This window comes from Eptesicus fuscus, chromosome 20 (genome assembly GCF_027574615.1).
Source record: "Eptesicus fuscus isolate TK198812 chromosome 20, DD_ASM_mEF_20220401, whole genome shotgun sequence".
In the NCBI taxonomy this organism is placed as follows: Eukaryota; Metazoa; Chordata; class Mammalia; order Chiroptera; family Vespertilionidae; genus Eptesicus; species Eptesicus fuscus.
Genome location: NC_072492.1, coordinates 11,024,223 through 11,051,771, shown reverse-complemented (window position 1 = coordinate 11,051,771; position 27,549 = coordinate 11,024,223). Strand labels below are relative to the sequence as shown.

The following is a 27,549-nucleotide window of genomic DNA, read 5'->3' as shown; positions in this document are numbered from 1 at the left end:
AAACTGGAAGGGTAAACAAAGGTGCAAAACAATGAAGTGCGCAGGCGTACAGCTTTAGCCTGCTTTAAAATTCAAACAGCAGGGAGGGTGGGCCTAAAACGTGGTCTCTGGACGAGACCTATTTCACGCTAAGAAAGAGCGGAGCACAGGGGCGGTCCAGCTCGGTCACGGAAGACAGGGGGCGGGGTTTCAGAGCGCGCATGCGCACCGTAGGCCCATGAGGATCTGAAGGAACTGGCGGAAACGATCTTTACAATATGGCGGCCGAAGCTGACGGGCTGCTCAAACGGGTGCTGGTGCCGATTCTTTTACCTGAGAAATGCTACGACCAATTTTTCGTCCAGTGGGATTTGCTTCACGGTGAGTTTTATTCGGCATTTGATCAAAGTTCTGCTGGAGCGCCAAAGTGGGGCGTGACCACGGACTAAGTGATGGCGGTGACTACTGCATGGCTTGCTGGGCGGAAATTACTTCTGATAGGGGCGGAAGTGGCTCGGACTCCGTAGAGAGAGTGCGCCATTTTGGGGTGAGGGGGGGGAGGGTCTCCGGGTGGAAGTAATTCTCTGAAGTTTATGCTTTAGAAAGCGGAAGGCCAAAAGACTCAAATTTTATAAAACGAAGTTAAAATATAATCCAATAGTTCCAACCTTTAATTGATCACTATACCTTCAGGAGCAAGGCCAAATTTGATTGCAGGCCTCATGAATCCAGGCCTTCAGCGGCACCCCCAAAGGTTTCTGCCATCCTGATGATGCTTCCCTTCCAGCCCCCACGTTTGTTCATGGTCTAATTTTTGAATAACTTGACTTCCTTCAACTTTCTACGAGGCAATTCCACAGCAAGGCCCATCTGAGAACTCAGACATTTTGGGAAGCTTTCCCAGTCTGCCCCTCGGTTCATGGCACCCCACTGTGCTTCTGAAACACTTTGTTTTAGCTGCATTCACGACCCTAGAGAATCTTGACACCCACTGGGCCAAGCTCCTTGAGAAGAAAACTCAAAGGCTGGAGAAAATGTGGGTGGCCCGGGCAAAAAAGTAAGCCCTGGAAGGGAAGGACCAGGAACAGCGGGTTCAGTCAGGGATGAATGGTAAAGACGAGACCCAAGTGGCTCGCCCCTAGATGCTTAGTGAAGGGGAATAAAGGAGAGGAGTCCTCTTGGGCATTGTTCAGCTTTATACAGGGAGAGCGTTTGAAGTAAGACCTAGGAGTTTATTTTATTTAATTCTCACCTGAGGACATGCTTAGAGAGAGGAAGGAAGAGAGGGAAACATCAGTATGAGAAACACCGGTCAGTTGCCTTCAATAAGCTCCCCGACTGGGGATCAAACCCGAAACCCAGGTATGTGGCCTGGCCTGGAATCAAATCCGCAACAACACTCAACCAGCTGAGCCACTCATGGCTGGCAAGACCAAGGAGCTTAGATGTAATCTTCAGGGAATGGAAAATTGGGTTGGAGAGAAAGAATGGTGAAAGCTGTTTTGAAAAGTTACTTCATCTTAGCATATGATTTGGAGCAGTCAGGGCCAGGCCTTTTCACCTGCCTCCAGACAACCCAAGGCTTCCTTGTGTGGGTATGTCCCAGTCTGAGGGAGCAGTGGCAGCCACAGAAGTGCTTTAAGTCTATAGGCCCGTACTGTCTCCTGAAAACCCTGGCCTGGGTTCCAGAGATCTCCTCTCTGCTTACCCCTTTTTCTCTTCCCAGTCCCTTGCCTGAAGATTCTCATCAGCAAAGGCCTGGGGCTGGGCATTGTAGCTGGGTCACTTCTGGGTATGTATTTCATCTTCCTTTTCCTGCTGTTGGGTGGATGGAGATTGAGTACTAAAATGCCATAAACTGGATGAATCCCTTAACCAGAAGTGGGGTTAACATGCTTCTCAATAGCTGTTGTGTTGTGCTTCCAAGGGATATCAGCTCTTCACCCATACCCTTCTCATCCTTTCTCAGTAAAACTGCCTCAGGTGTTTAAAATCCTTGGAGCCAAGAGTGCTGAAGGGCTGAGCCTGCAGTCAGTAATGCTCGAACTAGTGGCATTGACTGGGACCATGGTCTACAGCATTGTCAACAACTTCCCCTTCAGGTGAGGGGTTTGCCCTTTATCCCCAAAGGTAAATACCCACAACTCTAGTGGGGTTAGGGTGGTAAAAGGGCAGGAAAAGCGTAAGCCCTTTTGGAAATAGTCATCACCTATGGAGCTGATGAGAGGAGCTGAGCATAGATGCTCTAGATTCAGAGTGAGTCAATCAGAGGTGGCGGTGGTGGTGCTGGGAGGCAGGAGGTAGGAACCAGCAGGGCTGTGGAGGACAGGGAGTAATCAGATAATTGTGTCCCCAGATGGATGGGCTATGGAGGCTTTTCCTGCCTCTTTCCAGGCCCGCCTTTCTTCCTTCCAACTCTTGACTCTGCAGCTCTTGGGGTGAAGCACTATTCCTGATGCTCCAGACAATCACCATCTGCTTCCTGGTCCTGCACTACAGAGGACAAACTGTGAAAGGTGCTGGGGATTTACCCAAGAGCAGGCTGTGACTCCTGAGAGCCCTGCCGGCTGGAACTCAGGCATGGGGAAGCCAGAGGACTCCTGAGGTTGATGAGGACTCCTTGTCTCTGACTCCTAGGTGTGGCTTTCCTAGTGGGTTACGCTCTGGTCCTGCTGATACTACTTTCACCACTGATGCCCCTGGCCGTGATCACCATACTCCAGGCCTCCAATATGCCTTCTGTGGTGGTGGGGAAGGTGCGTACTGGGAGCAAGGAAAGAAATATTGAGCAGAATGGAAGCTGTGTGGGAATATTAGACTGAGGAGAATGGGGGGAATCTGATGGGAACATGGGAAGAATTCAGATGATAGAACAAAGGGTCTCAACTCCTGTTCTAGCTGCTCCAGGCAGCCACCAACTACCGCAATGGGCACACGGGCCAGCTCTCAGCCATCACAGTCTTTTTGCTCTTTGGGGGCTCCCTGGCCCGAATCTTCACCTCCATTCAGGTGAGTTCACCTCCCTCTAGGGGGCACTAAAACATCTTACCTCCCACCTGAGGACTTAAAGCTGCCTGGTCTCTGGACCTTTTTGGGGGTGTTGAAAAGTGACCCTAGCTGTTTCTCACATTCAGGAAACTGGAGATCCCCTCATGGCTGGAACCTTTGTGGTCTCTTCCCTCTGTAACGGCCTTATTGCTGCCCAGCTTCTCTTCTACTGGAATGTAAAGGCTCCTCACAAGAAGAAAAAGGAGTAATAGGGCTGAGCCGGCTATTGGCGTCCATTCCATGTTTCTGTTCATCCACCTAACCTCAGGGTCCTGAGCCAGCCTGCTGGCTGACTTTTAATCATTCCCCATTTCTCTGCAGATGCACCTTTTTGAGCCAGAGTTTGTTTCCGTGGAAAGGCATAGATGGTAGACCCAGATTATCAGGCTGACGTTTGATATTGATTGTGCACTGTCCTGTGTATGCACTATTAATTAATTTAACCATTTGATGAACTTCTTTTTTTTAGCAATTTCTAGCTACTTACCTATTCTGGGCAAGTCTTGCCCTGCCCTCCCATCTCCCCACTTCCCTTTTGGCCTTAAGAGGACAGAGCCTGGACAGTGCAAGGAACTAGAGGCTTATGGCTGCCTCCCTCCCCCAGCCTGGCTGGGACTGTCTCCTGGACCCCAGTGCTGGGGGGGAGGCAGGGGAAGGGGGATGAAGAATGACTCAGTCAGGGCCGCAGGGTGGGGTGAGGAGGTTCCTGCTCTGGCAGGTCCAGGCAAAAGGGAGTGGAGATGATGCTGGTTCCTGTTGTAATGAGGGGGGAACAGAGATGGGGCAATAAAGACGCAGAGACATGGCTTAATTGTACAAAACCGTGTTTGTCCTACAAAAAATATAAAAATTTGTGTTGCTCCCACTGGATGGGGGTGGGCGGGCGGGGGAGGGGACTGGACCACAGGCCTCCTCTAAACTGTGGTCTAACAGTGCAAAAGAAGGGTTTGCAGTTTGGAAGTAGGGGGATAGTTCTGGGTGAAAAAGAGGTTGGAGCCCTTCCTGGGAGGTCCATACCCATGATTATTAGAGGTGGGCCAGGGGCATGGGGGCCCCTGAGAGGGGAGGGTTGTAGGGAGTAGGAGAGCCTGGGGGTGGATAGGGATTATAGGGGGGGAGCAGTTCCCCCTGGAGTCTAGGGTTACTCTGATGGAGGGAGCACGTTGAGGCCTCTGGTTTAGAGTGGGAAGAGCTGCAAAGAGAGAAATACGGGTTAGAGGGCACTTTCCTAGGTTGGTGATGCCAGGCAGGGTCCCCAGTGTGCATGGGAGGGCAGGTCTGACCCATTCTGGGTAGACAAATAGAACCTACCCATCCCTGGCTATTTGGGCCCCACTAGGTACTTCAGGTCCAGAACCAGACCCAAAGCTAGCTTAGAGAGCAGGGCAGCCTTGTTGGGGCAGGCTCACCAGCGAGCTTGCGTGCTGTGCGCCTGTTTTCCTCTTTTGGGGCAGCAGGCCAGAAAGGGGTAGAATTGGGATTAGCCTCTCCTTGCCCTGGGGGCTGAGAGGAAGTCAGGTCACATCAGGGCCAGAAGTGGGGGTGGGGGATGGGGGGAGATGGAGGAGGGCGATGGCAGGAAATCCAGATAGGTCACAGGAACAAGGTCAACATCTAGGGGCCTGTAGTCTGCCCCCTTCTCCCCCTGCAGGGCCCCCACTGCCAGGCTGATGGGAAAGCCCTCCAGGAAAACCCTGGGCCGCCAGAACCCTCCCCAAAGATCTGGGGGTGCTGGCAATGGTGCTCAAATCCCCAAAGGGGTGACCTCCGCTTTGGTGGGTTCAGGCCCCTTGTCAGCCAGGCCCTCTGATATGTGCCCCATCTAGCCTCAGGGAGGGAGGACACGGCATCTCCTTCCTCACCCCCGCTCCCAGCCACTTACATGAAACCTCGAGGCAAGTAGGATGTCGAGTAGTTGGGGGGCCGGTACCCAAAGCCTCTGCTCCCCTGGGTGGTAGCGTATCCTGGGCCCCAGACCGGCCCGCTGACAGCCACTCCGCCGCTTCCCTGGCCGAAATGGGGCAGCCCAGTTCCCGCGCTCTTCGTCTTCCGCCGTGGCCGGTACTTGTAATCGGGGTAGTCGCGCAGGTGTCGGGCCCGCAGCCGCTTGGCCTCCTCCACGAATGGCCGCTTCTCGTCCTCGCCCAGCAGCTTCCACTGCGCGCCCAGGCGCTTGGAGATCTCCGAGTTGTGCATCTTTGGGTTTTGCTGCGCCATCTGGCGGCGCTGAGCGGAGCTCCACACCATGAACGCGTTCATGGGTCGCTTCACCTTCTCCAAGGGAAGGCCCCCGGAGACCACGGGGCTCTCGGCGTCTTCCCGCTCCTGGGAGCCCGAGGATGAGGAGGCAGGGGCCGTGGGAGTGGGAGGTTCCAGGCTCCAAGCCTGGTCTTGTGAGAGGACGGGTAGCGCCATGGGGATGGAGGGAAGCCTTAAAGAGGGCGCCTACACGCCCTCTCCTCGAAAGCGAAACGGTGATCCCCAAACTCTGTATCCTTAAAATGGAAGTGTCTTCCTAGTATGGAGTCCTTCTAGAGAATCTCGTGTCCTTAAAAAGTATATATCTCGTCCCCAAGTTCGGAATCCTTATTCTGGAGCCCCCGCTCCCTACCGGATTAATCCTGTTCCCTGTAGGAGAGGGGAGTGCAAAATCTGTCCGTACAGGGCAGGTTGCTTTCGCCTTTTCTTGCTGCGGTGCAGTGCCAGACCCAGTCCCGCTCCTACCTTGGGCTGGTCGGTCTCTGGTGGAGGCCGTAAACTTCCTGCTCAGACTCTAGTGTTGTAGCTGAGGCTGGGCCCGCAGCCCGGGTACCACAGCACTCGCACCTGGCCTTAGTGGGTGAGTCAGGCCCGGGAACAGCTTTTAACGACTGACTCCTCCCCACTCCCTCCCAGCAGGCCGCGCCTCCTCAAGAGCGCCAGCATCACCTAGTCCTAGGCAGACTCGGGTATCCTGCTCTTCCCAGCCCCCAACACCCCCTCGGGGTACCACGCCCCCTCCCCACCCAAGACCCACATGTCAAGCCTTCCAGCCCCAGTAGCTCTGCGAGTCTTCCCCTCCCTTAAGCGTTGGCAATTTAAAGTCAATTCCTTTGCACAATGGGAGCAAACACCTGAATCAAAAGCCCTCAGGGTCAATTGTGCTAGGAAGAACTGGAATACCCCACACCCACCCCAAACCCTTTTCTTGTGCCCAGTGCCCCTCAAAACCCGATCTGCCCCTGGGGCAAGAAAGTCAGGGCAGTTACTGGGAGGCAGGCCATTCTTGTTGCCTGAGTCATCCCAGCAGGTGCTTGGGTGGTGATTCAACACCACTCCAGGTGAGAAAACTTAAAACTCCCAACTCCGGCCCCCAAACAAAGGTTTCTCCACCACACTGCTTTATCTTCAAACTTTAGTCAGAGTCTGGAGGCAGGGAGCCAGGAACCCCAGGACAACTCCCCTGGGGTTGAAAGATCAGTGACATGGATGCTGGAAGATAAAAAAGGTCTGACTCTAGAGCAGGAAATGAGGGCTGGACATCTAGGTCTCACTCTGCCCAAGACTCAGCCCAAGCCCCAGGCCTCAGGTAATCCGATTAAGCAGCCAGTCTTGGCTCTTGGCTCCTAGCAGGAACAGTTCCAGCTTGGGCAGCCCTACCTAGCCAGCTGTGACTCAGGGTACAGGAGTGGCCCAGCTCCCTCCAGCAGCAAACTTGGGGGGAGGAGAGAAGCCGCAAGACACAAGCCACTCTCCTCATCCAGGAGGGTACCTGGGCCTAGGGAACTGAAGACTGTCCAGAATCCCCAAAGAAGACCAACTTTGGAACACGAGAGCCAGGTGCAGAGAAACAAGGCAAGGGCCAGGGACCAGGACAGATCAGTCTTAGGAAAACAGCTGGACCAAACTGGCACAAGGAAGACACAAGAACCAGAGAGCCGTTTGGATTTTTTAATTCTCTTTTTAAATACTGTACAGTGAAAAATAAATACGCCTTCTCATCCACCAGATAAGGTTGGTCCCCCTTCCCCTGGGGGACCTTGTCACCCCTTTCATACACACCCCTGGTTCTACTCCAAAACCTTCCCCATGCCTCCCACCCACTTATACCCTTACTATCCCCGTCTTCCACAGTGATGAGGCCCCAGAAATCGGGGGTACAGGATGGTAGGAGGGGGATAGCAGGGGAACCCCCCTGAACTGTCAAATCTGGGTGGGTCAAGAAGCACCCCGCACCAACAGGCGGAGAATGGGGGTGTTCAGAGAGAGATTGGGGCATTAGAGGATAAAGGCACATCCAGTCTGATGGGGAAGGAGAGGCTCCCCTCACCCTGGGGTAGGGTGGACAAGAGGGAGGTGGGTATGACCCTGTTACACACCCTCCACTAGCTCCTGGAGGTTGGGGAGGGGGACCCAAGCTTTTGTGCCACCCCCCTCCCCCCTAGATAAGAGCAGCTCCAGCGCAGGTCAGTCGGGCCTGTGAGGGCCATGGTGTTGGGCAGCAAGCGAGATGGAGAAGGGAGGGATGCAGGCTGGAGGTTTTATGAAACCCCATTCACCAAACTACCCAACTCCAGGGGAACAGAGAGCTCCCCATTCTCTGAGGGGCCCTTAGGAAGCTTGCTGACAGAGTCACCCTGAGGGAAAAGTGGGAAAGAAAATGGGAGAGGAAGAAGTGGTCAGCAGAAATTCAGGTAATGACATTCTCTACCATCCTAGCACTCCTGGCATCTGGTGACCCAGGGATTGGTCCTTAAATTAAGTCCCTCTCATTGGGACCCATAAAATATGAACCAAACTTTCCTGGAAACTTCTTTCAAATTTTCCACTATTCTAAATATAGTCTAAACTCCCATTAGACATAGTCTTCTCTGCCATTTAGCAAGAGATTTCTTTGTGCCCTAACCGGTTTTGCTCAGTGGATAGAGCGTCAGCCTGAGGACTCAAGGGTCCCAGGTTCGATTCCGGTCAAGGGCATGTATGTACCTTGGTTGCGGGCACATCCCCAGTAGGGGGTGTTGCAGGAAGCAGCTGATGTTTCTCTCTCATCGACATTTCTAACTCTCTCTCCCTCTCCCTTCCTCTCTGTAAAAAATCAATAAAATATATTTTTTTAAAAAGAGAGAGATTTCTTTGTGAAATTTCTTGTGTCCCTTGCCCCTAAAGAACAAAAAAGGGGAGGAGTAACTTACATCTTGCTTGCCTACCTTCTTCTGTCCTGAAAGAGAGTCCTCTAAGGGTTTAGTGCGCTCCAGGGTTGGCCGCTGGCGGCTCTGAGACTCTGCTCGGGAGATATAGTCAGCCACAGTCACTGCGGAAGGCAGAGGACCAAGCGTTTCAGAAGGAACCCAGGTATCCAGCCCCTAGATACCCAATGAACCCCAATCCCTGATTATCATAGGGTAGGAGGCATCCCATTCTCTCAGCTCTAAGGAAGGATGCTGGTACCCAGTGTTAGCTGACCTGGTTGGCGATCTCCACTGACAGAACCATCAGTACGGTTACCACGGTTACGGCGGCGGCGGCTCCTATTTCGACGCTGAGGTCTGGATTCATCTTCTGTGGGGCAGAGGAAAATTCAAATCATGCATCAAACTCCCATCCCTCAGTTCTTGCCCAGGTCTAATTTTTAAACACCCCTTACCCAGGCCATTTTCTGTCGTGCTAAGCCCATCAGATTCCAGGCCTCCATCCATTATAGTCCTGTCTTCATCAGTGCGCCGGCGGCGGGAGCGGCGGCGCCTGGCACTTGCTGGGGGCGGTTCCCCAGGCTCTGAATCAATTGGAGGCTCTGGTTCAGATGTGTCCAGTAGGCTGTAGGGATTACTGTCTGGATCCTTCAGCACTGGTTAGAAAAGGAAGAATTAGAAAGTCAGGTGCCCACCAACTTTCCCTTTGTCCTACATTAATGAACCCAGCTGTCTGGTACTAGTACCTGAGCTAATAGATGAAGAGCTGTATCTCGAAGTAGGCCGGGGAGCAGGTGGAGGTCCCCTACCCCGGCCCCCAATTGGCCGCCTCCGGCTTTCTTCCCCCCGGGTTGGGGGATCTCGATCTCCTGTCCCAGCTCGGATAGGCTCTTCCCTCTTCTCAGACTCGGTCTCAGAAGCTGTAGATGGGTCTGAGCTGGGGCCTAAAGAACACAGGGAGTTGAATCAAGTCACTCCCCCCAATCGCAGGATCCATCACCGTCCCCAAACTGGAAGACTTCTTCTCACTCACCAGTCCCCCAGCCAACTGTCATCTCCATCACCCTTTCCACCCAGACCTTTGCCTCTCCTCACAAGCCCCACCACTGTTCGCCTCCCTCTCCCATATCTTTCTTACCATAGGCAGGACCACCTGTCCTCCGGCCCCGGCCCCGGCCCCCATAGCTGCCCCCATAGGTTCGTGTGGTATGCAGGGAGGAGGAGCTCTCATCCGTGGTATATCCAGCTTTGTCACTGCCTCCGGTGCCCCTCCCACTTCCAGGAGGGCGAAAGCCCAGCCCAATCTGCCGAAGCTGTTCATCAATTTGTAGCCTCTCTAAGCGAAGTTGCTCCACCTCCTGGTTGGGTAAAAAATGCAGGAAGATATGGAAGGAGGAAAAAGTATAAGATCAATAACAGTCTCCTTTCATGCTTCTCTGCCCCGACCATCCCTACATATCTTTACCTTCAGGAATGTAAGAAGGAAGGCATTGGTTAAATAAAAAATATTCTGGGATCCAACCCCACAGCCCCAAATTCCCACCCAGTGGTTTCTATTCGACTCAGAGAGACAAACTGGGCACAACTCCTAACTTGACCCACCAGCAGTCTTCGCCCCCTTGCTAGACTCAGAGCTTTCCTCTCCCAGGTTTCTAGCCTTGGTACCTGCAGGTAGGAGAGGTGATATTCCAACAGAGCCTGAGCATTGCTGATATTCTCTCGAGTGCCAACAAATATGAAGGGAACCATACCCTGGAGAATAGAGGGAAAGGCAGATGGGTTAGAAGGAGAGCCAAATGGAAATATTAACTCCCTTAGAAACCCTAGCCCTCAGAGAATGGCTTTGTGAGCAATCCCATCTACTTCTGGACACCAATCTCTAGGCATAGTTGCCCATACCTCCTCCCTGGGGTTCTTCTTGTCATTATCACCTTCTACTCGAACCCTCACCACACCAGATTTATCCACGATCTCCTGGATTACTTTTCCATTCTTTCCAATCACTTTGCCTGAATGGGTAAAAGAGATTTTAGACCTCTTTTTTTTTTTTTTAAAGGAGAGAAAGCAGAGTCAAAACAGTTAATATAAATAGTCATTCAGCTTCTATATGCAGATTTTAATACTCTACTGCGTCTAGTTTCCTATCGAGTTTTCACCGGACAAAAATATTACAATCCCTAGAAATCTGTTCTTCCATTTTTATCACTCCTGCTATAGATCATTCTGTCCTTGTGAAACTGAAGTCCATAGGGAGGTGCCAAGCCCAGAATCACTTTAGAGAATTTCATTTCTGGCTCCCCCCCCCCCCCCACTGTATTCTCTTTTATATATACACACCCCCAACTCACCAACCAGGTTCCTAGGCACTTGCACAGAGTCCTCAGAAAACTCAAGGTAGCTTCGGGCCTGTCGGCATGCCTCAGGAGTCTAAGAGGAGTGGGGAGTCATTACTAAAACAGAGAACTTGGATCTCAAACAATCTTTCTGTCACTCTTCGTCTTTGAGAAAATCACTGCCACCAAAGTCAGGGAGGGAGATCAACATGACTCAGGTTTCCTTTCTACTTCACCCTCTCTTCTCTGAATCCCCTAAGAGATCTAGAAAACAGTTATCTTTTGCTGACCTCCCCATAGATGCGGAAAGTACAGGTCTCTTCACCCAACTCAATGGCAGTCACCCCAGGTACTTTTCGGGCCTGCTGGATGTTGGCACCATGAGTCCCAATTGCCAGTCCCATCAGGTCCTCTCGCACTGTGAACTCCTCTTGGAATGCTGCTGCCAACTGCTTACTGGTCTGAAAGGAAAAGGCACTGTAGGAATCATAGTGGCGGAATCTCAGAATACCTGTCCCAGGCACCTGACGCTTTGCATAACTTTAATGAGAAAAGGTATGTGCAAGCAAACCAGAACCACCCCAGAGTCTGCTGCCATCAGAACCTGTGTGGAAAATTCAGGAACTTTAAATTCCACTCCTACCTTCCAAATACCAATGGCTTAGGGGAAAGGGGAGAAAATGAGGGCAGAGTTCGGGCTTGGAGCCACCAAAGTTCTGGATTTAGCTCTACCACTATCTGGTTGTGTGATCCTAAACCAGTGATGGCGAACCTATGACACGCGTGTCAGCACTGACACGCGTAGCCATTTCTGCTGACACGCGGTCACATACCGAGGATGAAACATTTGCTGCTCCTGAGGATGAAACATTTGCGACTAGAGTCTTGGAGTTAGTTTCTTCCTCAAAGTGACACACTACCCGAGTTATGCTCAGTTTTTTGGCGAAGTTTGACACACCAAGCTCAAAAGGTTACCCATCGCTGTAAACAAAACACACACAATGTGCCTCCATTCTGTCATCTGCTAAATGATTACACCTGACCCACCCCATTCCCAGACAATCAAGAAGATTAAAAATAAGATTGGTGAGAAAGAACTTTTCACAAAGTAAATGCAAGTATAAGGAACTATGACTATTACTTAAGCAAACTAATATCAATTCCCAAAATAAAACCTGGAAAGTCGAGCAGAAAGCAACGGGTTAAGAAAAGCAGAAAAGGAACCAATGGAACACCATACTACTTCACTTCTTTTTTTTTTTTTTTTTAATATATTTTATTGATTTTTTACTGAGAGGAAGGGAGAGGGATAGAGAGCTAGAAACATCAATCAGCTGCCTCTTGCACACCTCCCACTGGGGATGTGCCCACAACCAAGGTACACGCCCCTGACCGGAATCAAACCCGGGACCCTTGAGTCCACAGGCCGACGCTCTATCCACTGAGCCAAACTGGTTTCGGCACTACTTCACTTCTTAACCAGTCCTTTGTGGGATCCCTGAGTACGACGACAGGAAGACAGGAAAGATTCTAGAAGAGAGAGTCTTAGGTAAAAAGCACCAAATAGGAAAGATATCTAAAGGGGACATTCCCAAATCACAATCCATGACTTCCTACTTCCAAAATAGATGAGATTGAATTATAGCAAGGATTTACACTAGGCAAGAAGAGAAGTCTGGATAAAATAACTAAGTTGGGTGTTCAAAATAACTTAGGAAGGAAGAGGAAAGGATCTAACTGGATTTATAAGTATCTTCTAGAGAAGTATACTAAGGGTGTTGTATTATTTTATTATCCCTTATATATTCAATATTTTAAGAATAATTAAAAAACAAAACACAAGCCCTGGCCGGTTTGGCTCAGCAGATAGAGCATCGGCCTGCGGACTGAAGGGTCCCAGGTTCGATTCCGGTCAAGGGCATGTACCTTGGTTGCGGGCATATCCCCAGTAAGGGGTGTGCAGGAGGCAGCTGATCGATGTTTCTCTCTCATCGATGTTTCTAACTCTCTATCCCTCTCCCTTCCTCTCTGTAAAAAATCAATAAAATAAATAAATAATAAATAAAAAAAACACAAGATTTCTCAAAACCAAAAGCATGTCCCGATTCTTAAGACCTTGCACCTATGGTTAACTTAGCTATCTGGTACACTTTACCATACAGATCAATACAGCCAAGTCCTAGAGGAGTTAAATATTCTACCTTTGTCACCAGGAAACGTGTTCATTGAGAAATGAAGCAGATGTAGTTTTTATTACCAGGAGGCAATGGTGAATTTTTATTTTTATTTACTTATTTTTTAATATATTTTAATTGATTTTTAGAGAGAGAGAGAGGAAGGGAGAGGGAGAGAAAGAAACATCGATGATGAGAATCGTTGATCGGCTGCCTCCTGCATGCCCCCTACTGGGGATCGAGCCTGCAACTCAGGCATGTGCCCTGACAGGGAATCAAACCAGCAACCTCTTGGTTCCTGGATCAATGCTCCACTGCTGAGCCACACCGACCAGCCGAATTTTTAACTGCAGTGCCCTGAATAGCATCCCTAGAGAAGTGAAAGATTACCATGATCCAGAATTTGCACAGGCTCAGAGAAAAGCTTCCCAAAAAGACCAGTTTACTTGATAAATGGAAATGCATGTTCAAACATAAACACATATTCTACTCATTTAGAATGGAATAATACCTAAGAAAAGGAAATATAACCATCATAAGATGGTTAGATCTCAAATCTCATAGAAATACAATGGTGGGCAAAAGTAGGTTTACAGTTGCAGTACAAATAATATGAATAAACTTTTGCACAGTCACAACTGTAAACCTACTTTTGCCCACCCCTGTATTTTAGTCTAACCTCACTGTCACAAATGAAGATAAAAGTTCAGTAAAATAAAATGATTTGCCAAAGGTCAATTATTTGACAAAGCAAGACTTACGATCCCAAGTTCAGTTGTCTTTCCAGTGTACAAATGGTTCTCAAATATATCCTTCAAAGTGTTTTGGTTCTGAGTTAATTTGAGGGATGCCAGTAGAAGAAAACGCCTCCCCCCCACACCCCCCTCCACTGCTCTGATGGATGTTTTATGCGCTGTGCTTTCAAGTATATTTCACTTAATCAGAGTCCCATGGCTCAAAAAGAGTTTGTAAACAACTGTACTATAACATGATGGAGCTCTGCCATCTGGAGGCGTCTGGGATAAAATAGCAGATCAGGTATAATGGCCCAGAAAAGCCTTCGTCTTTGTGTTCTGTAAACATAAGAGTATGGGTAAAGGATGGGGCAAGAAGGGAGGACAATAATTCTATCCTATCCTATCTAATAAAAGAGTAATATGCAAATTAACCATCACTCCACTACACCCACAAGCCACGCCCACCAGCCAATCAGTAGTGGGTATGCAAATTAATCAAGCCAAGATGGCTGCGGCCATAGAGCGAGCAGGAAGCTTGGGTTTCCCTGGCAATGGAGGAATCCAAGCTTTCTGCACACCCTGGCTGGCCCAGACCTCCACTTGAGGCTACAAAGTTTCAATTATAGAAGATAAATAAATCCCAACAAAAATGGCGGCAGCCACGGAGCTGGAGAGAGCAGGAGGCTTGAGTTGCCCCTGACGATGGAGGAAGCCAAGCTTCCAAAGCCCTAGCCTGCCTTGGCCTCCGCTCAAGGCTACAAAGTTTCAATTATAGAAGATAAATCCCAACAAAAATGGCTGCTGCCATGGAGCAAGCAGGAGGCTTGGCTCTGCTCAAGGCTACAAAGTTTCAATTATAGATATAAATAAATCCCAGATACCAGAGCCTCTGCTTGGGTCACTGGGGGCCGTGGCCAGCCTGAAAACCACCACAGGCCCCTCGCCCAGGCCGCCCTACACCCCAAGGGAACCCCCACCCTGATCTGGGACACCCTTCAGGGCAAACCAACTGGCCCCCACCCATGCACCAGGCTTCTATCCTATCTAATAAAAGAATAATATGCAAATTGACCATCACTCCAACACACAAGATGGCTTCCCCCATGTGGTCAAAGATGGCTGCCCCTTGTGAACACAAGATGGCCACCACAAGATGGCCAGCAGGGGAGGGCAGTTGGGAGGGACCAGGCCTGCAAGGGAGGGCAGTTGGGGGCGATCAAGCCTGCAGGGGAGGGCAATTAGCGGTGACCAGGCCGGGAGAGGATGGAAGTTGGGGGCGACCGGGCCTGCAAGGAAGGGCAGTTGGCGGGGACCCAGGCCTTCAGGGGAGAGCAGTTGGGGGGTGCCAGGCCTGTAGGGGAGGGGCCTGTGGTGGTGACCAGGCCTACAGGGGAGGGCAGTTAGAGGTGACCAGGCCTGCAGGGGACAGCAGTTAGGGGCAATCAGGATGGCAGGGGAGCAGTTAGGCATCAATCAGGCTGGCAGGGGAGTGGTTAGGGGCAATCAGGAAGGCAGGCAGGCGAGCAGTTGGGAGCCAGCAGTCCTGGATTGTGAGAGGGATGTCCGACTGCCTGGTAGGATCAGGCCTAAACGGGCAGTCAGACATCCCTGAGGGGTCCCAGATTGGAGAGGGTGCAGGATGGGCTGAGGGACACAAACCCCCGTGCACGAATTTCATGCACCAGGCCTCTAGTCCTATATAATAAAAGGCTAACATGCAAATTATCCCCTTGGGAGTTCAACCAACCGGGAGTTCAACCACTTGCTATGATGTGCGCTAACCACCAGGGGGTGGCGCGGAATAAAGGAAGGCCCCAGCCAGCAGCTGGCAACCGGCAGCTGAGAGAAAGCAGGTCCTGATTGGCCCTGATCACTGGCCAGGACTAGGGACCCAACCTGTGCACGAATTTTGTGCACTGGACCTCTCTAGTACCAATATAACAGCAGTAAAGAGTAAAGCCAAAATCTACCTCCAGGTGTTTCGTAGCTTCTTCATTTCGAGACATGAGTAGCAGTTTGGTGCGCAGGCTTCGAAAATGCATATCACCCAGCAGGGATGCACGCTTCACAGGGGCTTCTGTGGTTGACTGGGAATAAACCAATGGAAGTCATTAAAATTGACTCTGAAGCCCTAGCTGGTTTGGCTCAGTGGATAGAGCATCGGTCTGTGGACTGAAGGGTCCCAGGTTCAATCTGATCAAGGGCACATGCCTGGGCTGCAGGCTCGATCCCCAGTAGGGGGCATGCAGGAGGCAGCCAATCAATGATTCTCTCTCATCATTGATGTTTCTATCTCTCTCCCTCTCCCTTCCTCTCTGAAATCATTAAAAATATGTAGCTTTTGAAAAATGACTTTGAAGACACACTCGGGGAGAGCCAGCAACTGGGAATCAGGATGTCTGGTCTCTGGACAAGGGAGGGAGTTAAAAAATAAAGCTAGGGAAGAGGAAAATCATTGTCAGCCTCACAAGGGCCTACTCTCTGGGTGCCTAAGGGAAGAGATTTTAGGCAGCAGACACAGGTGTGAACTGTAGTCTATTTTTTAGAGTCTAAATATATAAGAGAGGGTCCCAGCCTAGACTGCAATATAAAGACCAGGTTAAAAAAAAAAAATTTGCCCTAGCCAGTTTGGCTCAGTGGATAAAGCATCGGCCTGCGGACACAAGGGTCTCAGGTTCGATTGCAGTCAAGGGCACGTACCTCAGTTGCAGGCTCCTCCCTGGTTCAGGCCCTGGTCAGGGACGTACAGGAGGCAACCAATCGATGTGTTTCTCTCACATTGGTATTTCTCTTTGTCTTTCCCTCTTTCTCCTGCTCTCTCTAAAAGTCAATGGAAAAATATCCCCTGGTGAGGATTAAAAAATAAATCAAAAAGTTCAAGGTCTAACATAAGGAAGACTAAGGAAAGGTAGGGCTACCTGGACCCACGAAGGTCAGGAGCAATAAAGTCCTCTCTGACCAATAAATATAAGCACAGTCTAGCTCCTTCACTTCTACAAAGAGGTTAAAACGGGAGAAGGAAAAACTGCTGAAAGGATTTACACAAATAAACTCACCAGGATGAAAAGCTCACTATTTGTGATGTTGAGAAAGATGCAGTTCGCTCCCAACGCTTTCTTAAACTCTTTGTGAACATTTTCATTGGAACAGCTGCAGAGAAAGAGAAAAGTGTTCAGAGGGCAGAGTGTAGAGTGCAGGCAAAGGTTCAAGGGAGCCCTGGTTGGTGTGTTCAATGGTTAGAATGCACCAAAGAGTCGGGGGTTTGATTGCCGGTCAAGGACATATACTTAGGTTACAGGTTCATCCCCAGCCCCGTTCGGGGCATGAGCAGCAGGCAACTAATTGATGTGTCTTGTTTCTCTCTCTCCCTCCCAACCCCTTCACTCTCTCTAAAAAAAAATTAATGGAAAAAATATCCTCAAGTGAGGATTATAAAAAAAGGGCGGGGGGCATTTCAAGAGATAAAGAAAAACAAGAACTGGGAGCAAGAAGGGCTCTAGAGGGCCAAGGGAACAATAGACAAGACTGAAACTGGGAGAAATAAGGGGAGAGATGAGGGCTGTAAAGAGGGCCTGGGCCCAACACTACTCCCTACATCCCTAACACTTACGCTTCTCTCAGATCCTCAGGAACAGCCATGGTAACCTTGAAGAAGCTGCCTTTGGTTGCAAGGGGATTGGGATTAACTGGCCGAAGCCGTTCCAGGGTTACAATCTCGTTGTAAGTGGCATCACAGGCAGCATATTCAATGACATAGAACTGACCAAAGGAAAGAAAGGAGAAGCTGTTGGATGACCTGAGTTTCTACCTCCCACCTTTCTATAACTAAAATATTTGTTTCAGCAGTTCTCCAAGGGCCTTCAGAATCACTCACATCTCCCTTCATCATCCGCACCCGGGCCAGCCACCAGCCACAAGGCTCTTGCTCATTGGCTCGAGAATAAACCTGAAGGGAAGATAAAAATAAAAAAGATACTGAAGACCAATCAAAAACATCAAGAATGGAATAAGCATTAAAATACTTGGGAGGTATCCTTAAACCAAGATAAAAGAAACTGGAGGAAGGAGCTGCTAATTAGAAATCAGAAAGCATTAGAATTTACATGCTGCTAAATGAAAGGTAAATAATCCTCTGCAACTAGGAAACTCCCTGAAAGTTTGGTTGATCACAACAGAGATGGGCAGGGAACTGCTGCATTTCACTGTCCATTGACTACCTGGCTGGATGTAGTAGCTTAGCTTGGGGAGTAAGGAGAGTGAACCAACCAGGAAGGAGCCTAGGATACCGATATCAGGGTAAGGGAGATGCAGTGAGAAAAAGGAATTTAGAAAGGGTGGTCTCCATGGACCTTACCTCCACCTCATCCCCTTCTGTGATCTCCTTATTATAGTCAGCTGGAGGTGGTAGCCGCACATCCCCAAAAGGAATTTGTCTCTCACTCTGCCAGCTGCAAATGAAATGGTGATACGAAAGCTATTCAGGCTAATGTGGTTGCCCACTTCTTCAGTATTAGGTTATCACCTCAAATCGCTGGGCAATTTCTACCTTCCCTGGTGATGAGAGGCTAAACCCCAGGCCTTGCTCATAATGGTATCTTCCATCTCTGCTACCATCTAAATACTGGGTCAAACGCTCCCCTACCCTCACTAAATTTTAGCCCTTTCCTCTTCTGTGATCCATATAAAACTGCCCGCCCAAACCCTTGGCTTTCCCCTACCTATTTGCCTCATGGGATTCAGCCACCCTCTTCTCCACTCTCCTTCTAGGACCTAATATACTAGATTCTCTATTCCCGAGGTCTTACTTGTTTTCAAAGAAGATGGTGACAGAGTCTTCATGGACATCCTTCACAAAGCCCTAGAATAAATTTTAAAACAAAGTTAAAAAAAGAAAATAACAATTTACCACCATCTTAGCCATTAAGGGAACAGAAACATTCAGAGGCCCTTAAAAATATAGTTTTAGATGGGGACACAAGCAATCTAAAGATAGGGCCAGAAAAAAAGCTGTACTGGAGAAAGAATATGAATATTGAGGTGAGATAAGGGAGTGATATCTGCATGGAAAGAGATGTGGCAAAATCCACAAATAAGATGAGACAGAAAGCAGAGGGAGGCAAATCACTTGCATCAAAACAGCCTGGAAGCCCTGACCCGTGTGGCTCAGTGGACTGCGGACTGAAGGGTCCCGGATTCGATTCCAGTCAAGGGCACATCCCCAGTGGGGGGTGTGCAGGAGGCAGCTGATCGATGTTTCTCTCTCATCGATGTTTCTGACTCTCTATCCCGCTCCCTTCCTCTCTGTAAAAATTCAATAAAATATATTTTTAAAAAAAAAAGCCTGGAAGCCCTAGCTGGTTTGGCTCAGTGGATGGAGCATCAGCGGTTCGATTCTGGTAGGTAAAGGGCTTAGATGCAGGCTCCTCCCCGACCCGGACCCTGGTTGGGGCGTGTGCAGGCGGCAACCAACTGATGTGTTTCTCTCACATTGATGTTTCTGTCTTTTTCTCTCTCCTCCACTCGGCCTAAGAATCAATAGAAAAATATCCTCAGGTGAGGATTAACAAAAACAACGAACAAAAACCAGCCTGGAAACTGGTGGTCTATGGCTCCCACAGGGGACTTCCTATCTGTCTGATTTCTGTTGTGCTGAGTAGCTTGCCAGAATTCAATTAAAATACCAACAACATTCAGCAAGGCTAAGAATATCCCATGAGACAGCGTGAGGCTGTCCTGGAACACCTAGAGGACATCAGGATCTGCCAAGGAAAGAGAAGGGTCTAGCTCCCCAATACAGCAAGAGACCTGAGCAGACTTGGTGCCTTGATGCCTGGGGTCCTAAGAGAATAAACAGAACATTGGAAAAGTTAAAAATGATAAACACAATTTACAGAAGAAAAAATTAGAACTTAAGAGATGTGAGATTTCTGAATGCTAGACTATAATACTGCTAAGCATTAGAAAAGGATAATAAAATTTGTAGAAGACCCCAATCTTGAGATCACAATAAGGGAGAACAGGGATGAGTAAATAGCTGGTCTACCTCCTACTTTCTATGTCCTCACTGCAGAAGCCAAAGCTATACGTCTGATCCTATGCTCCCAATTTTTCTACCTTCCTATTTTCACATACTCAAAATTAAGGACTTAATTTTTATAAAGTCCAATTCATCAAATTTTACTTTTATGCCTGAGCTTTTGGTTTCATATCTAAGAAATCTTTGTCTAATCCAAGGCCACAAAGGTATATGCCTATGTCTTCTTCTAGAAGTTTTATAGTTTTTATTTTATATTTAGGTCTATCGTCTATTTTGAGTTAAATATTGTATGTGATGCAAGATAATTAATAACAAAGTTCATTTTTTTACTTATAGATACCCAGTTGTTTAAAAGACTATCTTTTCTATAGTGAATTGCCTTTAACTTCTGTAAAAAATCAGGAAATGTGCCCTGGCTAGTGTTGCTCAGTTGGTTGAGCATCATTCCAAGCACTGAGACTCACTGGTTTGATTCCCAGTCAGGCATATGTCCAGGCTGCAGGTTGGATCCCCAGTACAGAGCATACAGGAGGCGAATCAATGTTTCTCTCATTGATGCTTCTATCTCTCTAAACTCAATAAAAAACATTAAAAATTTCTTTAAATAAAAAATAAATCAGGAAATGCAATTAATGTATGACAGAAAGTAGATGAGTGATTGGTGGAAGACTTGTGGGAGTGATAGGAAATGTTCATTATCTTGATTCTAGAAATGGTTTATTTTATATCAATCTTCTATCTACACACATTTATATATACATATATATACATGTTAAAACCTAACAAATTGTATACTTTAGATATATGTACTTCACTGTATGCTAATTATACCTCAATAAAGCAATTAAAAAAATTAGAGAGTTTAGCCCTGCTGGACTGGCTCAGTTGGTTGAGGGTCCTCTTGTGCACTGAAAGGTTGCTGGTTTTATTCCTGGTCGGGGCACGTGCATGGGTTGCGGGTTTGATCCTTGGTCTGGGAGTATACAGAAAGCAGCTGATTGATGCTTCTCCCCCCTCCCCCTTCCACTCTCTATGCATGTCTTCAGGTAAGGATTTAAAAAAAAAAATTTAGGGGTTCCAGCTTTGGTGTGACTCAGAGTGTTATCCATACACTGAAAGGACCCAGGTTCAATTCCCAGTCAAGGCACATACCCAGGTTTCAGGCTGATCAATGTTTCTCTTTCACATCTATGTTTTCCTTTCTTTCTCTCTCTGAAATCAATGAAAACATTGAAATCTGAGGATTAAAAAATATTATTTTCTTAATTAGGGGGTTCAAAAGCTATTCCTGAACTTTGCAGCTAGGGATAAAAGATTAGGAGAGAAAACACCAAAAACACACATTGTATCACTCCCACTTCACAGAACTGGTCAATCATAAACACTTATTATATTGCTGTTTCCTTATGGTGGGAAAATGAACCTAAATTACGCCCCTGGGGATTGAGCCCTCTACCCGGGCACATGCCTTAACCAGGAATCGAACCAGTGATCTCTTGGTTCCTGGGATGACACTCAACCGCTGAGCCACACCTGTGTGGCTAAATTTCACTCTTGATATAAGCCATCTTTCTCTTCTTTCAGATTGGATCTTAGTATGGAACCTTACTACTTCCCAAGGCATTAGTACTCCTGGTACTATCTGGCCCCTTCCTTATCCATTCTTTAACTTTCTCTGCCATTCCCTTCCCCAGAAACGTCTTTTCTACTCTTCATTCAGCGCCCACTCCTACTATTCCCCATTCAAGTCTTCTAAAGCATTTTTATTCCTCACTACTTGCCTGAGTACCTCTTCCTTTTCAGTTCTTCTCTTAGCTCCTTAAGTTTCCTCCTCCATCATCGACTAAAAAAAAATTTTTTTTTAATACTGTATCCCTCTCTAGCCGGTTTGGCTCAACGGATAGAGCGTCGAACTGTGGACTGAAGGGTCCTGGGTTCAATTCCAGTCAAGGGCACATGCCTGGGTTGTGGGCTCCATTCCCAGTAGGGGGCATGCAAGAGGCAGTCGATCAATGATTCTCTCTCATTATTGATGTTTCTCTCTCCTCCCTTCCTCTCTGAAAAAAATCAATAAAAATATATTTTAAAAAAATAATGTATCCCTTGCCTCTTCTTTTCCCCCTTTATAAAGATGTGTCTGGATTTCTAGAAACATCAACCAGCCTCTTCAGCCGACTTCATCCAATTCTTTTTTTTTTTTTTTAAATATATTTTATTGATTTTTTTACAGAGAGGAAGGGAGAGGGATAGAGAGCTAGAAACATCGATGAGAGAGAAACATCGACCAGCTGCCTCCTGCACACCCCCCACCAGGGATGTGCCCGCAACCAATGTACATGCCCTTGACCGGAATCGAACCTGGGACCTTTCAGTCCCCAGGCCGATGCTCTATCCACTGAGCCAAACCGGTTTCGGCTTCATCCAATTCTTTATCCAAAATGTTTTATCTCCAAGCTTTAGAAATAGTTTATAAAGAGTTAGCTATTCTGAAAACATTTTAGGGCTGAGATAAAAGGAGTGGAAGAGATAGAAGAAAATTACTTGCCTACCTCTTTTGTAAAGAGATAACCATTCCTAGATATACCTATTCACAAAGTATATGCCTAAAGTTCTAACCCAATTCTTCTCCAACATATCAGAGTTGACCCTCAGGTGGAGGTAGCAATGACACCCTGGTTTTTCTAGCTACCATGATCCCCAAAGCAGAAATGTAGAACTCAGAATGGAGTTTTCCCTCACATTACTCAGCAATTCAGCCAAATGTCATTTACTCTATTTCCAGAGTCTTTTTCCTTCAAACATTCTCCAAGTTTTTACCTTAATTTCATTCATATTTCATTCCAGTCTCTGCTCCTTAATTCCACCAACATCACCCTAGTTTTTTCCTCCAAATATACTAGTGGTAGACAGTCAGATCCCAGTTCTGCTTAATGCATGCTCATTGGGAAGATAAGCAGGTGAGTCTCCAAAGGATGACTCAATTCAGTGGCTATGGCATATCCTGGCTTTGGTTTATAGGGCCTAGGACTAGACAGAAGAAAGAGCCCTAGGTTCTTAGGTACTTTAGTTTCCTCAACATCTAAAGGATATGAAATTGATCTTGCCTTCAACCTATCTTCTAGTCCTGGGCTCTCAAAAGAGAGGGAGTTCTAGCAGAAAAGCATTAAGGGTCTGGGTAAAAACCATGTGTTGAAGCTAAGAAAATAATGGGAATTAGGATTTCCAGGCAAGGTCAGGAAAGTTGGATGATTGTGCCCTGGAAAGTGAACAGATATTTCATTTAGGAGAGTATAACTGAAAGAGTAAAATACATTAAATTCTGACAGAAAAGAAAGAATTGACAAAAATAACTTAGATCCCAAACCTGACATTTGCAGTTCTTTCACGGTAGATCAAAAATAGGACCAAATTCTGAGAGGAGAAAAGGACCTTCCCAATTTACAGCTCCAGAAGCAATGTACACACTCCTTGACCCACACACTAAAAAGTGTGCTGAGTCATGAATATTAAATCAGTAGCAAGGTCAGAATGGGTAAGTATACGACACTGAAAACAAGAAAAATTAGTCTGAATTTAGGGATTTTTTTGTTGTTTCCAACTAAGGCATGGGGCAGAAAATTCTAAAGTGGCCAGAATAAAAAATCTGCATTACCTGGCTTTGGCTCAACTACAATCTCTACTCCCTGATTCAAGGTATCCTGTCCCCCAATTCACCCAAGTCTATCATTGCCATAGCCACCAAGAGAAAAGGGAAAGATTCAGAAAAGAGATTTTTCTGCTGGGTACATATGTAGACAGGGAAACATCCCCCTTCCGAGTTGTCTCACAGTTCATTTGAACTAGATACCAATCTTTCCCAGCTGTGCTTGGCTCCCATGCTTCCTAGAACAAAAGCAAACATCATATCTTGATCTCAGACTCAATTTAAGAATCTAAGAATCTGGGGGTGGGAAAGACCTAGGTAAAAGGACAAGATACTGGGGGAAATGGGGCTAAAATCTTATGAGGAAGGTTAGTTTAACAAAAGTAATGCAAGTTTTGGGGAAAAGAATGAGACAAATGTACTCTCAGAATCAGAAAGGAATTAAGAGATTTTTCCAAAGCAAACAGAAATGCTATGGAGGCAGCCTAGAAGAAAAATTCCCATGAGTTAGAAAGAATGCAGAAAAAAATGACAGAAGAGATCAGCTGGGAGCTTCCTTCAAACATTGAATAAAGTGGTTCCTGGGGATTATACAGGAATATAGAAATATCAGGATAAAAAGGCAAAGACTTAAAGAGATAATAAGATAGATAAATATGGGTACACACAGGCACTGAATATAAAGAAATATGCCCTGGCTGGTGTAGCTCAGTGGTTGAGCATAGACACATGCAACGAAAGGTTGCTGATTTGATTCCGGTCAGAGCACATGCCCAGGTTGCAGGCTCCATCCCCTGTGAGAGGTGTGCAGGAGGCAGCCAATCAATGTTTCGCTCTCACATCAATATTTCTCTCTCTCCCTCTCCCTTCCTCTCTCTCTCAAAATCAATTTTTTTAAATCTTAAAAAAAAGAAATCTGGTGAGGGTAGTAAGAGAGAAACAGGCATTTGGAGTAAAAAAATGACTACGCTAAACTTATCAATTGAAACTGGGGTAGAAACCTTTCATTCCAAGGGCAAACAGGAGACCCTTTCCATGGTAAGAAAGGACTTCACAGGGAAGGAGTTGGAGAAAGTCATTTCCAAGGGCATGAAGGTGAAGAGTTCTATTATGGGATAAAGGCTTAAGAGGAAGTGAAGGAAATGCAGCTCTTCTCACAAGTGATGTTATCAGGAGATATCTCTGCTCTTGCTCCTCAGGGTAAAATAAAAGAATAAGACAGGAATCAAAAGTCTGAGCATAATTCCAAGCATAAAGTCCAAAAAGTTTCAAAATAACAAGTCACACAAAGAAAAATTCCTGAGACAAGAGGAGTCTCTTTCTGGCTTAATCTAAAAGTGAAAAAAATGTCCTAGAAAGTGGATTCAGGACAAAGAAGGTGGTAGTGAAACAAGTTCTAAAGAACCAAATCCTGGGCAAGGGCAAGGTAGTCCCCTTCTTCAAAAAAAGCTTTATCAGTCCCGCCAGCATGGCTCAGTGTTTGAGCATTGACCTATGAACCAGGAGGTCACGGTTTATTCCCGGTCAGGGCACATGCCCGGGTTGCAGGCTCAATCCCCAGTGCGTGTGCAGGAGGCAGTCAATCAATGATTCTCTCTCATCATTGATGTTTCTATCCCTCTCCCTCCCTCCCTCTCTGAAATCAATAAAAAATATATAAAAATAAATATATATTTTTTAAAAGACTACATCAGATTCCCAAATTGGGAGAGTTGGCCATAAGTCTTCTAGAAGTGGAAATCCTTAAGAAGATAAACAGAGAATCCTCATGAATCCCCCCTCTCCTTTACAGATCTTAAATATGAAACTTATGTTCCTCAAGATGAAGAAACTATGTGAATGATTTAAATGTATCTGAGATCAAAGTGAGAGAATAAAGACAAATCCATCCTTAGCTTAGAATGACAGACCAGCTAGCTTTAGGATAAAGGGGTGGGGTGACTGTCTTGCGAAAAGATGCCACCTTCTGGCTAAGAGGCAACTTGACTGGTACAATCCACAGTTCCTGAGGTCAAAGATACCAAATGTCACAGACTTTGACAATCTATCCTTGGGTCGGGAACAGAAATATATGATGAAAGTGGGGTGCCTTCCAGCGCCAGTAGGTAAAGGCCTCTGGAGGAAGGTAAACGGATATAATGTAGAACGGCCTTCCCAAGGGGGTTATAGAATAAAGAGAATTCTCCATGTGCTTGGAGTGTGGGGAAGATGTGATTAAAGTCTAAGACATGTCTTCTACTAGGAAACAGGAAAAGTCAATCAATACTGGGTAAATGGGGCCTGGGGGGGTGGGAGGGCTAATCCAAGCACAAATGTCCTCAGGTTCATTCTCTCTGAGACGGGGTAAAAGCAGGTGTAAGAGAATGGCCAAAAACAAGAGGATGGGGATAAAGTTGCAGAGGTCTCCCCAGGAGGGCTGCGGGTGGGAGCGTGGGTCTCAGGTTCTAAGGACTCCGCTCCAGAAGCTCGATCCCGCCCCACGCTCCCTCGCTCAGGCCGGAGGGCGGGGGCTGAAGGAAGGTGTCCCGGGCCGGTGCGCCGTCTCACCTTGTAGAAGGCCCCGTTGGAGCCGCGCACCTCGACGGGCAGTCCTGGTTCCACATCTCCCCCAGAGGCCAGGCTGCCCATGGCGCCGCTGCCGCCTCCGACTCCCCCGACGACGGCTGCAGCAGCGGTCTGAGTACGGGCCGGGCCAGGCCCCCGGCGTTTCCCCGGAGGAGGAGCTGGTGGGGGAGCCGCGGGGGGCGGGAGCCGGGCCGGCCCCACGGCGGCCCTGCCACAGCCAACGAGCAGGGGGCCGGGGCCGGGCCGCTCCCGGTCCGCCGCCACCGCCTTGGTCTCCGCCACCGTGAGAGAGACGGCCGCCGCCGCCGCTGCCTTCGTCACCTCAGCTTCCGCCCGCCGCCACCCCCGCTGCTGCCTCAGTCGCGGGACCCGCTTCTGCCGCTGCCGCTCCACGGCCTCCACCTCCCCCTGCCACCGCCGCCCACTGCGCAGGCGCGCGAGGCACCCGCCCGCCGCGCGCGGGGCCCTAAGGGCTACGGCGCAGGCGTCAAGGCTGGCGACTCAGCTCGCGCTCCCCAGCGCCTCAGAGATACCACACTCCCTTTGGCTCTCTCACGCCCCCTCTCGGTCCCTTACTTGCGCTTGCGCAGAAGGAGATTGGCGCTCTTTCTTCGCAACCCCACCACTCGAACACCCCCATATCTTCCTTTCCCCGCCCCACAACACTGAGAACTAACCAATCATGGGGAGGGAGGGGCCACGCTCACTCAATTGGATTGGATTTCTGCTGCTCTGGCCAGACCACACCCACTTCACTGTGAGCTCCAACAGGCTTGGACGTATTAGGGATGCGCATGCGTTTGAGTGGCTGCTTGGTCACTCGCCCCACCTTTGTCTTTCTTGGTGCGCACGCTCCAAAGCAAAAAAAGAGGAGTGGAAAAGCAAAAAATAAATAAATAAATGTCCCACGCGCATGCCCTGAGCTTTACATACATATCGACTCTTTTGAGTTTCAATAACTGTGCAAGCGACGTTCTTGTCTTGAGAAGATTCTGATCCTACATGTAATGAAAGAAAGAATAATTTCAAAACAAACCCGAAAAGCGAATGCCACCTAGCTCAGTACAAGATGTGATAAATTTAAATGCTGAGGAACTTCAAAACAGAAAGCATTGTCATGAAATAAAGATAGAAGAGAGAACATTTCCGATCCTTGAATTAGGAAATTTAGATAAAAGTGAATAAAATAGCACAGAAATTAGAATCGTGTTGTGCATTTAATCACTTACCAAATGTTTATTAAGCCCACACTGTGTTCCAATCACTGTGCTAAATGCTAGGGATACAAAAACAAGGTGTGGTCCCTGATCTCAAGGAATTTATATACTGGGGACGTGATAGAGAATAAAGGCTCATTATAGAGGGAATCCCAAGGAGACAAAGGTCATTGTTATTCAGAGTGATCTGGAAAGACCACTGCTCTGGAGGTGATGCAGATTGAGATGAGGGTTCAGTTGAAGTTTGTTAGAGAAGAAGCGCAGTAAGAATATTGTGGAGAAAACAAGGAATGCACTGGTGCAGAGAAGCAGAAGGAGCCTGTCTCTTGGGGAATGGCAACTAATTCAAATAGTATTGGCTTAAACTAAGGAGCTGCAAACAGTTTGATTGTGAAGGATTTCAGATCAGTTTATGAAGAATGGCTTTTACTTTCTCAGTAATGGAGAGCCACTGAAAGATTTTAAGCCACATACATTTTATAACTGTGGAAGACAGATTGAAGAGTAAGAGTGGTCCTGAAGGTAGTGAGATCTGTAAGGAGCCATTGCAGGTGAGAAAGATGCTGAGGACCTACATGGATGAGGGGTACAGGTTGATTTGAGCCTGTTAAATGTGCAGTAGAGTCAACAAGAATTGGTAATGAAGGT

General features: G+C 47.8%; 3 protein-coding genes across 5 annotated transcripts; 1 reads left to right on the top strand and 2 right to left on the bottom strand.

The window, feature by feature from the left end:
• Window positions 1-225: 225 nt before the first annotated feature.
• On the top strand, window positions 226-3,833 carry MPDU1 (mannose-P-dolichol utilization defect 1). 2 transcript variants are annotated; one of them, XM_008153510.3, is made up of 7 exons: window positions 226-360; window positions 1,706-1,771; window positions 1,949-2,081; window positions 2,410-2,495; window positions 2,617-2,735; window positions 2,878-2,988; window positions 3,114-3,833. In XM_008153510.3, the coding sequence occupies exons 1-7, from the start codon at window positions 258-260 to the stop codon at window positions 3,234-3,236; spliced, it is 741 nt and encodes a 246-aa protein (XP_008151732.1). In that variant the 5' UTR covers window positions 226-257; the 3' UTR covers window positions 3,237-3,833. The 2 variants fall into 2 exon arrangements, with proteins under 2 accessions (XP_008151732.1, XP_027984174.1); XM_028128373.2 differs by lacking the exons at window positions 2,617-2,735; window positions 3,114-3,833 and having other exon boundaries at window positions 2,410-2,523; window positions 2,851-2,992.
• A 1-nt stretch (window position 3,834) lies between these two features.
• Window positions 3,835-5,848, bottom strand: SOX15 (SRY-box transcription factor 15). The gene is made up of 2 exons (XM_008153511.3): window positions 4,910-5,848; window positions 3,835-4,219 (listed from the first exon to the last, which is right to left on the bottom strand). The coding sequence occupies exons 1-2, from the start codon at window positions 5,440-5,442 to the stop codon at window positions 4,054-4,056; spliced, it is 699 nt and encodes a 232-aa protein (XP_008151733.1). The 5' UTR covers window positions 5,443-5,848; the 3' UTR covers window positions 3,835-4,053.
• Window positions 5,849-6,943: 1,095 nt separating this feature from the next.
• FXR2 (FMR1 autosomal homolog 2) lies at window positions 6,944-26,091 on the bottom strand. Of its 2 annotated transcripts, none has more exons than XM_054709312.1 (17): window positions 25,667-26,091; window positions 18,245-18,297; window positions 17,794-17,887; window positions 17,314-17,385; window positions 17,050-17,198; window positions 16,496-16,589; window positions 15,410-15,526; window positions 10,819-10,989; window positions 10,544-10,622; window positions 10,095-10,204; window positions 9,861-9,947; window positions 9,334-9,553; window positions 8,942-9,139; window positions 8,651-8,851; window positions 8,470-8,565; window positions 8,199-8,317; window positions 6,944-7,643 (listed from the first exon to the last, which is right to left on the bottom strand). In XM_054709312.1, exons 1-17 carry the CDS (start codon window positions 25,745-25,747, stop codon window positions 7,548-7,550), a joined length of 2,037 nt encoding a protein of 678 aa, XP_054565287.1. In that variant the 5' UTR covers window positions 25,748-26,091; the 3' UTR covers window positions 6,944-7,547. The 2 variants fall into 2 exon arrangements, with proteins under 2 accessions (XP_054565287.1, XP_008151734.1); XM_008153512.3 differs by having other exon boundaries at window positions 8,214-8,317.
• Between the last annotated feature and the right edge of the window lie 1,458 nt (window positions 26,092-27,549).